Source organism: Neoarius graeffei, chromosome 4, assembly GCF_027579695.1.
Source record: "Neoarius graeffei isolate fNeoGra1 chromosome 4, fNeoGra1.pri, whole genome shotgun sequence".
In the NCBI taxonomy this organism is placed as follows: domain Eukaryota; kingdom Metazoa; phylum Chordata; class Actinopteri; order Siluriformes; family Ariidae; genus Neoarius; species Neoarius graeffei.
This window is the reverse complement of record NC_083572.1, coordinates 29,858,129-29,868,867: the sequence shown is the minus strand read 5'-3', so window position 1 is coordinate 29,868,867 and position 10,739 is coordinate 29,858,129. Positions and strand designations below refer to the sequence as shown.

The window sequence follows — 10,739 nt, the reverse complement described above, 5'->3', positions numbered from 1 at the left end:
CATAACGCTGGAATTGCTCTAATCCTAGAGGTTCACATACTTCTGCCATTCACATATGTAATATTGGATCATTTTCCTCAATAAATAAATGACCAAGTATAATATTTTTGTCTCATTTGTTTAACTGGATTCTCTTTTTCTACTTTTCGGACTTGTGTGAAAAGCTGATGTTTTAGTTCATATTTATGCAGAAATATAGAAAATTCTAAAAGGTTCACAAACTTCCAAGCACCACTGTACCATGACACACACACAGGTTTTCGTTTTGCTAACTACCTTTCAAATATTTATTTCCACATCATGCATAAAATTCTGATTATTTACAATATTTTTTAATTTTCCCAGAATACAGTAGTAATAGAAGTAGACAATAAAAGATGGCAAATGCTTTTGTATTTTTGTACATTACTTGCACTCTCACTGTGCTCACAAAATTCAAATCAAAATACAGTAAATAATTAGCACTGAAAAAAAGAAAAGAGAGAGAGACAGGTGACAATGTTTTGAAACTGGACAGGAAAAGGACAATTTCATACTGTACATAATACGCCACCCAGTACACAAATAGATGCCAAGCATAATAAAATGGTTTTGTACCTTTCTGTAATTAAGTCTGCATTACTATGTATGAGAATTGCATTTTTGTGACTGCCAGTCCCAACAGTTTGTTAAAACCAAGATTTAGAAGCAATGCCTTGTCTGTGATCAAGATCAAACAAAACAATGCAAATTTACATCTTCCTGCTGACTCATTTCCAGTGTAGGCACACTATCAGCATTTTGATTAAATTGGGTTTTGAACTCTTATGAAACTGTCATGTATGTTACAATGCACTTAAAGTCTTAATCACAGTGAAACATAGTGAAGTGACTAGGTTCGTGTTTTTACACCTACCTCCATGATTATTTCCACCTCTTGTAAAAATTAGTACAAAAAAAAAGGTTTTGAAAAAAACCCACCTTTTGCTGAAGTAGCTCCATCTCACTCACACACACACACACACACACACACACACACACACACACACACACACACACACACACACACACATCTATACTGCAGTATAGACCTATCATGCCATGTTTTGATGTTTGAGTACAATTTCTTAAAAGTTGAAAGTCACAGTATAAATACACGAACAGCTGGAAGACAACAAACTTGGAAATGGAATATTTCAAGTAAAGGAAAGAACCATGCCACTTAAGAGAGTAATACCATCTTTCTACCATCTTGTTTGCCATGAAAATTACTGGTGGTCTTGTTGAAACACCCTGAATGTCAAATGCACCAATTACGTAATGCTCTCTTATACACAGCAGTTAATTATCAAAGTATTAAACTGTTAATCAAACCTGGTTATAAAAAAAAAAAAAAGGTCACAGCCTTCCAAAAAATGCTTTCTTGCCTTCTGTTGTGTAACAAATGAAGCAGACAATACCACATTCTACTAGACTTTAAGCCTGCAGATGAATTATGGCTTAAACCTACATGAGCTAAATAATCAGGTGTGAAGAGGTCAATTGTTCTTCAGTTCAAATCGGCTGTACACCTGCTTCGATTTCATTTGGTTATAATGGTTGACGAGGTCTAGCTTGCTGTGTCCCAATGTCATGCGCTTCTCATCCCCACGGATGATTCTGCCATCCTGACCTACCCGTTCTTTGGGCAAAGGCGCTGGTGGAGGAGGACTTTGACTACTTTCAGGCTCATTTTGTGAGAGATCTGGACCCCCAAAAGCTGTACTATATGGAGGTGGCCTATGTAACACATAGGGGTCCTTGTCTTTGGCTGACAAGGAGAAGAGGTCAGTAAATTTGTTTAAAAAAGGACTAGTAGGACTGCGTACTTTGGGCATTTTGTTCTCCATTAGAGGATGTGGTTGTGCTTTGGCTGCACTGGGCAAGGCATTCTTGTGGTCATAGAGATCCAGGGCTTGAAATTTGGATGTTGGTCCTGAAAGGTTGGTTTGGAAGACTCCTGCTTTGGCCCATTCCATTCCAGATGTTGAACATTCCATTACTGGATTCTGCAGGGAATCATTGTGAGATCCTCTGCCAGTGTGACTTCCTTGAGGCATCTGAACTCCTGAATTTGAAACACCCCGCTTCTCTAAACTCTTGTTTGTGCCAGCATCCTTCTTTTCCTGGGTGACCTTGTAGACTTGAGGGGTTATGCATGGAGCTGCTTTAATGCTGGAGACACTGTTGCTGGACTGGCTACTGGAGTTTTCTGAGCAAACCCTCTCCCTCTCTCTAGTTCCTCTATCTTGGAAAATGTCCATGTTGTGTACCAACATGCCATAACTGTAGTGGGTAACACCTTCCTCATCAGGGTTATAGAAGTGCTCAATGATTTGCGAGTCCGCATAGAGGCAACGGAATTCCCGATCAAAGCTTTCAGCAATGCGTCCTGAAAAGTGCAAAACCATGTTGCTGTGCACCTGAGCAGCCAGCCAAGTAAAACTGGAAGAGAAGAATTTAACATTAGAATAACACAGAATAATTTGTTTACCAATATGCCATGTACAGGTGCAGTCAGAAGTTTACATACACTCATCATGGATACGAATGTCAATGATTTCTTTGAACTGTTCTTTTTCTGGGGAAGTATAGTTGTACAACATACATCTTCAATAGAAAAAAAAACCCAAGAATTTGGTGCACAATTTTTATGAGTTTTCTGAAATCAACACTGTGTGTGTGCGTGCGCATGCTTTATACAGCTGCTGTTTTATACAGCTATCTAATCAACCAATCCCTTGACAGCAGCACAATGCATGAAATCATGCAGATACAAATCAAGAGTTTCAGTTGATGTTCACTTCAAACATCAGAACGGGAAAAATTGTGATCTCTGTGACATGGGTGTTTGTGTCAGATGGACTGGTTTGAGTATTTCAAAAACTGCTGAGCTCTTGGGGTTTTCACAAACAGTAGTCTCTAGAGTTTACAGAGAATGGTGCAAAAACAAAAACCGCTGAGTTAGTGACAGTTATGTATGTGGAAATGCCTCATTGATAAGAGGTCAGAGGAAAATGGCCAGAATGGTTTGAGCTGCCAGGAAGGATATAGCAACTCTCTACAACCACGGTGAGCAGAAAAGCATCTCAGCATGCATCAGCAGAAGACCACGTTGGGTTCCACTCCTAACAGCCAAGAGCAAGTTCTATGAAAGTGGCCGGTGTGCGTGTATAATTTTATTATATTTATAGGATTATAAATAAAATCTCACACACAAACACTTTCAAGATTTCTGACTTATGAATTCACAGGAACTTTTACTTAACTGATAAAAGTACAAAAAAAAAGATTTAATAGTTTTACTGACCAACTTAATTGTATTTTGTAAATATAAGCAAGGCATTATTACCAGTGTGTTACATTCACCTTTCCTTTTAATAAAACTTTTTAATTGTATGGGAACTTAAGATACTAATTGTTGCAGTTTTGCAATTGGAATTTGTGTCCATTCTTGCATGATACAAGACTTAAGCTGCTCAACAAGTCCATGGTCACTGTCATCGGATTCTCTTCATGATGCGCGATACATTCTCAATAGGTGTCATGCTCCGCCCCGGACTTCCACTCCAGAGATTACTTCTCCCAGATCAGCGCCAATCCGGATCCGGGACGGGAATTCCATCTAGCCTGCATTTCACTTCCTGGTTCTCTCTGCTGTGTATAAATAAGCCGTTCTCAGACCCTGACTTTGCCAGAATGTCTCTGTGGCAGCGGGGGCGTGGCCAAGCAGCAGTCTGTGAATGGAGGGCAGGGTCAGGGAAGGTAAGTGGCTAGGTCATTACACCTGATGTCAATTTGTGTGTGTGTGTGTTTGTTGCAGGGATGGAGTATAAAGGGAGGGGGAGAGGAGAGAAGAGGAATTCGCTCCCCGACCACAACACATGTGCGTGAGTGAATGAATGAATGAATGAGTGAGTGAAAGAAAGCAAGCTGAAAAGCTCAATAAAGTGCGTGTGTGTGAACACGAACTCTTGCCTGTCGTGCTTCTGTGCTCCACCCACATCGGGGATTACTACAGTGGTGCTGAAACCCGGAACGCACAGAAGGGCCTGTGCGTTCCGGGTTTCAGCACCACTGTAGTAATCCCCGATGTGGGTGGAGCACAGAAGCACGGCAGGCGAGAGTTCGTGTTCACACAGACGCACTTTATTGAGCTTTTCAGGTTTCTTTCATTCATTCATTCATTCATTCACGCACGCACGCACATGTGTTGTGGTTGGGGAGCAAATTCCTCTTCTCTCCTCTCCCCCTCCCTTTATACTCCATCCCTGCAACACACACACACACACACACACACACACACACACACACACACACACACACAAATTGACATCAGGTGTAATGACCTAGCCACTTACCTTCCCTGACCCCGCCCTCCATTCACAGACTGCTGCTTGGCCACGCCCCCGCTGCCACAGTCTCGTTTTGCTATTCTAGCGGTTTCTGTGCCTTTATTGTGTTTCATGGTTTTTGCTCAAGCTATTTTTCTAGTTCATGGTTTTTGCACTAAGGGTTTTTCTAGTTCATGTTTTTTGCACTTATGGCTTTTTTGCTCTAGCATTTTTGTCCTTGTCGGTTTTGTGTTTTTGTCAAGTTTTTGGTCTCTTTTTACCTGGACTATTTTTGCCATTTGTTTGTTTACCTTTTTTGCCATGCCCTTTCCCTGGATTAAATATCATTATTTATTGGATTACTGTGTGTTCTGCTTCTGGATCCTAATCTCATCACCCCTAATAATAGGAGACAGATCTGGACTGGCAGCAGGCCAGTCAAGCACACACACACAGCGTTTACGAAGCTATGCTGTTGTAGCCCATGCAGAATGAGGCCTGGCATTGTCCTGCTGAAATAAGCATGAACTTCCCTGGAAGAGACGTCATCTTGATTTGGATTTATTGCTCTAAAATCCCAATATATGCCTCCGTGTCAATGGTACTCCCACACATACAATTCACCAATGCTGTGGGCACTGATACACACCGATGCTGGTTTTTGCACCTTTCTCCGATAACCTGGATGGTCGTGTTCACCTTTGGCACAGAGAATGCAACGTCCAGTTTTCCCAAAAACAAGCTGAAATGTGGACTCATCTGAACACAGCACATGTTACCACTGTCTTTCAGTCCATCTGAGAGGAGTATGAACCCAGAGAAATTGTCCACAATTCTGGATCAAATTGATGAATGGCTTCTTCCTTGTGTAATACAATTATAGGTTGCTTTTCAGCGGACTGTGTAAAGTGACAGTTTTCTGAAGTACTCCTGAGCCCATGTGGCTATATTTGTCACATTAGCATGACGGTTTTTCACAGGATCTGGGATTGGAAAATTTTTGTATTATAAAACAGATACAATATACAGGACAACCTAGCCTGAAATGCTTGTAGATGAATTTTGAACTTGTGGTACAACTCTCATCACATTACTGCTGCTACACTTTATGGCATTACCTATATGTGATTTTGGATTGCACTGGATTCTGCTCCACGCACACTGCTTAGAGAATCATGCATGTTATCAATCAGTGAAAACCATGGGAATTTCATGTTTTAACTTTTTCAGCATTTAGCACCTCAAATTCAAAAATCCATTACCCATTACGTTAGACATAAGTGTACACACCCTGTTAAAATGATAGGTTTATCTGATGTTTAAAAACAAACCAACAAAAAAAACCCACCCACAATAATTTCAAAATTTTTCCCACCTTTTGTGACCTATAACCTGTACAATTCAATTGAAAAACAAACAAATCTGTTAGGGGAAAAACATTTATTTAAAAAAAAAATTACAATGAGCTGGTAGCGTGAGTGTGCACACACTGAAACTAATACTTTGTTGAAGCACCTTTTGATTTAATTACAGCATTCAGTCTTTTGGGGTACACACCATCAATTAAAATGACTCCAATTAATCCCAAATAAAGTTCTGTTGTCCTAGAAGGATTTTCCTGACATTTACTTAATTGTATCCTTCAGCAAAAGCCATGGTTCACAGACAGCTTACAAAGCATCAAAGGGATCTCATTGTTGAAAGGTATCAGTCAGGAGAAGGGTACAAAAAAAATTCCATGGCATTAGATATACCATGGAGCACAGTAAAGACAGTCATCAAGAAGTAGAGAAAATTTGTGCCAACAGTGATATTACCGAGAACTGGCTGTCCCTCCAAAATTGATGAAAAGACCAGATGAAAACTGGTCAGGGCAGCTGCCAAGAGGCCTATAACAACACTGAAGGAGCTGCAGGGATTTCTGGCAAGTATTGGTCGTGTACTACATGTGAGAACAATCTGCCGTATTCTCCATATGTCTGGACTATGGGGTAGGGTCGCAAGACGGAAGTCTTTTCCTACAAAGAAAAACATCCAGGCCCAGCTAAATTTAGAAAAATAAATAATAATAATAATAATAATAATAAATACAATCAACTCTCCCAAAAGCATGTGGGAAAATGTGTTATGGTCTGATGAAACCAAGGTTGAACTTTTTGGCCACAATTCCAAAAGGTATGTTTGGCACAAAAACAAGACTGCACATCACCAAAAGGACACCATACCCACAGTAAAGCATGGTGGTAGCATCATGTTTTGAGCTTTTTCCTTCAGCTGGAACAGGGGCTTTAGTCAAGGTGGAGGGAATTGTGAACAGTTCTAAAAACCAGTCAGTTTTGGCCCAAAACCTTCCGTTGTTTGCTAGAAAGCTGAAGATGAATTTCATCTTTCAGCACTACAATGACCCCAAGCATACATCAAAATCAACAAAAGAATGGCTTCACCAGAAGAAAATTAAAGTTTTGGAATGGCCCAGCCAAAGCCCAGACCTAAATCCAATTGAAAATCTGTGGGGTGAACCTGAAGAGGGCTATGAACAAGAGATGCCCTTGCAATCTGACAGATTTGGAGTGCTTTTGCAAGGAAGAGTGGGCAAATATTGGCAAGTCTAGATGTTGCAGCCTGATTGACTCCTACCCAAAAAGGACTGAATGCTGTAATTAAATCAAAAGGTGCTTCAACAAAGTATTAGTTTAAGGGTGTGCACACTTATGCGACCAGCTTATTGTACGTTTTTGTTTTTTTTTTTAATATGTTTCCCCCCTAACAGATTTGGTTGTTTTTCAATTGAATTGTACAGGTTATAGGTCACATTAAAGGTGGCAAAAGTTTTGAAATTATTTACCGTGGTCTTTTTTTACATCAGAAAAACCTATCATTTTAACGGGGTGTGTACACTTTATATCCATTGTAATTCAAAATGTAAAATTGAGACCATGTTCTAATACCTTTTCAAAAGTCAAACTGAGGGTGCATGCACACCGTGTAATGTTAAAAGACAGCAGGAGTCCCATGGAACAGGATTCACAAACAAGCTACAGTGGTGCAAAAAAGTATTTAGTCAGCCACCAATTGTGCAAGTTCTCCCACTTAAAAAGATGAGAGAGGCCTGTAATTTTCATCATAGGTACACTTCAACTATGAGAGACAATGGGGGGAAGAATCCAGGAAATCACATTGTAGGATTTTTAATGAATTAATTGGTAAATTCCTCAGTAAAATAAGTATTTGGTCACCTACAAACAAGCAAGATTTCTGGCTCTCACAGACCTGTAACAACTTCTTTAAGAGGCTCCTCTGTCCTCCACTCGTTACCTGTATTAATGGCACCTGTTTTAACTCGTTATCAGTATAAAAGACACCTGTCCACAACCTCAAACAGTCACACTCCAAACTTCACTATGGCCAAGACCAAAGAGCTGTCAAAGGACACCAGAAACAAAATTGTAGACCTGCACCAGGCTGGGAAGACTGAATCTGCAATAGGTAAGCAGCTTGGTGTGAAGAAATCAACTGTGGGAGCAATTATTAGAAAATGGAAGACATACAAGACCACTGATGATCTCCCTCGATCTGGGACTCCACGCAAGATCTCACCCCGTGGGGTCAAAATGATCACAAGAACGGTGAGCAAAAATCCCAGAACCACACGGGGGGACCTAGTGAATGACCTGCAGAGAGCTGGGACCAAAGTAACAAAGGCTACCATCAGTAACACACTACGCCGCCAGGGACTCAAATCCTGCAGTGCCAGACGTGTCCCCCTGCTTAAGCCAGTACATGTCCAGGCCCGTCTGAAGTTTGCTAGAGAGCATTTGGATGATCCAGAAGAGGATTGGGAGAATGTCATATGGTCAGATGAAACCAAAATAGAACTTTTTGGTAAAAACTCAACTTGTCGTGTTTGGAGGAGAAAGAATGCTGAGTTGCATCCAAAGAACACCATACCTACTGTGAAGCATGGGGGTGGAAACATCATGCTTTAGGGCTGTTTTTCTGCAAAGGGACCAGGACGACTGATCCGTGTAAAGGAAAGAATGAATGGGGCCATGTATCGTGAGATTTTGAGTGAAAACATCCTTCCATCAGCAAGGGCATTGAAGATGAAACGTGGCTGGGTCTTTCAGCATGACAATGATCCCAAACACACCGCCCGGGCAACGAAGGAGTGGCTTCGTAAGAAGCGGCTTCGTAAGAAGCATTTCAAGGTCCTGGAGTGGCCTAGCCAGTCTCCAGATCTCAACCCCATAGAAAATATTTGGAGGGAGTTGAAAGTCCGTGTTGCCCAGCGACAGCCCCAAAACATCACTGCTCTAGAGGAGATCTGCATGGAGGAATGGGCCAAAATACCAGCAACAGTGTGTGAAAACCTTGTGAAGACTTACAGAAAACATTTGACCTCTGTCATTGCCAACAAAGGGTATAAAACAAAGTATTGAGATGAACTTTTGTTATTGACCAAATACTTATTTTCCACCATAATTTGCAAATAAATTCTTTAAAAATCAGACAATGTGATTTTCTGGATTTTTTTTTCTCATTTTGTCTCTCATAGTTGAGGGATAACTATGATGAAAATTACAGGCCTCTCTCATCTTTTTAAGTGGGAGAACTTGCACAATTGGTGACTGACTAAATACTTTTTTGCCCCACTGTATTAGAATTGAGGTGTCAAGTCTCAGCAAAAGTAAACAGTGCAATTTAAAACAGTTTCAATCACAGTCGGTTTACTTTCATGGATATTTGAAGCATTAATTCTAACAGCTTGTGATTGTTTTAATGTTTACCTCATTGAGCTAGCCATGGCTAACTGAATTATGGTGGTTGGGAGTTCCCATGATGTAGTTCCTGTTTTTGAATTGTTTGCCGCAAGTCTCTTATCAGTGTCAGTTTTCAGTAAAAATAACCAACTGTTCAGTTAGCATTGGCTATGTACCTAAATCATTTAAACTAGCAGTTATCAAATTAAAGGGATTATCAGGATTGAAAACCTGACTTTGACCCCCTGTCAGCTGTCCAACTACAGGTCAATATCAAACCTCCCCTTTATCTCCAAGATCAGAGGAAGGGGGGCACCACCACTGTGACACAGTTATGCTCATATCTACGTAAGGATAACATTCATGAAATGTGTCGTGCTATGAGATCTGAATCATGACAAAGTAATAAATGACCTACTACTGGCCTCTGATCAGGATGGTCTCTCCTTGCTAGACCAGAAAATGTCAGAGTTAAAGGAACAGCCCTCTCCTAGCTCAGGTCTTATTTAACTTGTGATCAGTTTGCAGATGTAAATGGTCACTATGCATGCTATGGTAAAGTCTGGTGTTCCACAAGATTCTGTCTTAGACCCACTGATTCCCCCCCATACAGTGGTGCTTGAAAAAGTTTGTGAGCCCTTCAGAATTTTCTATATACATTTCTTCATAAATATGGCCTAAAACAACATCAGATTTTCACACAAGTTCTAAAAGTAGATAAAGAGAACACAGTTAAATAAATGAGACAAAAATATTATACTTGGTCATTTATTTATTGAGGAAAATGATCCAATATTACATATATGTGAGTGGCAAAAGTATGTGAACCTCTAGGATTAGCAGTTAATTTGAAGGTGAAATAAGAGTCAGGTGTTTGTCATCCCATTGATTAAAATCAGGTGTGAGTGTTTATTTAAAGAACAGGGATCTATCAAAGTCTGATCTTCACAACACATGTTTGTGGAAGTGTATCATGGCATGAACAAAGGAGATTCCTGAGGACCTCAGAAAAAGCCTTGTTGACACTCATCAGGCCAGAAAAGGTTACAAAACCATCTCAAAAGAGTTTGGACTCCACTAATCCACAGTCAGACAGACTGTGTACAAATGGAGGAAATTCAAGACTATTGTTACCCTTTCCAGGAGTGGTCGACCAACAAAGATCATTCCAAGAGCAAGGCATGTAATAGTTGGCGAGGTCACAAAGGACCCCAGGGTAACTTCTAAGCAACTGAAGGCCTCACTCACATTGGCTAATGTTAAATGTTCATGAGTCCACCATCAGGAGAACATTGAACAACAATGGTGTGTATGGCAGGGTTGCAAGGAGAAAGCCACTGCTCTCCAAAAAGAACATTGCTGCTCATCTGCAGTTTGCTAAAGATCATGTGGACAAGCCAGAAGGCTATTGGAAAAATGTTTTGTGGATGGATGAGACCAAAAGAGAAGTTTTTTAAGTGAGAAGTGTTATGTTTGAAGAAAGGAAAAACACTGCATTCCAGCATAAGAACCTTATCCCATCTGTGAAACATGGTGGTGGTAGTATCATGGTTTGGGCCTGTTTTGCTGCATCTGGGCCAGGATGGCTTGGCATCATTGATAGAACAATGAATTCTGAATTATACCA

General features: G+C 40.5%; 1 protein-coding gene across 1 annotated transcript in view; it reads right to left on the bottom strand.

Annotated features, from left to right (window-relative positions):
- Positions 1-257: 257 nt before the first annotated feature.
- The window catches only part of fam83c (family with sequence similarity 83 member C), a 95,466-nt gene continuing 84,984 nt past the window's right edge, over positions 258-10,739 (bottom strand). The window contains exon 4 of the mRNA XM_060919105.1: positions 258-2,463. Within this exon, the coding sequence (XP_060775088.1) occupies positions 1,518-2,463 (946 nt within the window). The 3' untranslated portion in view covers positions 258-1,517. The remainder of the gene's footprint in view (positions 2,464-10,739) is intronic.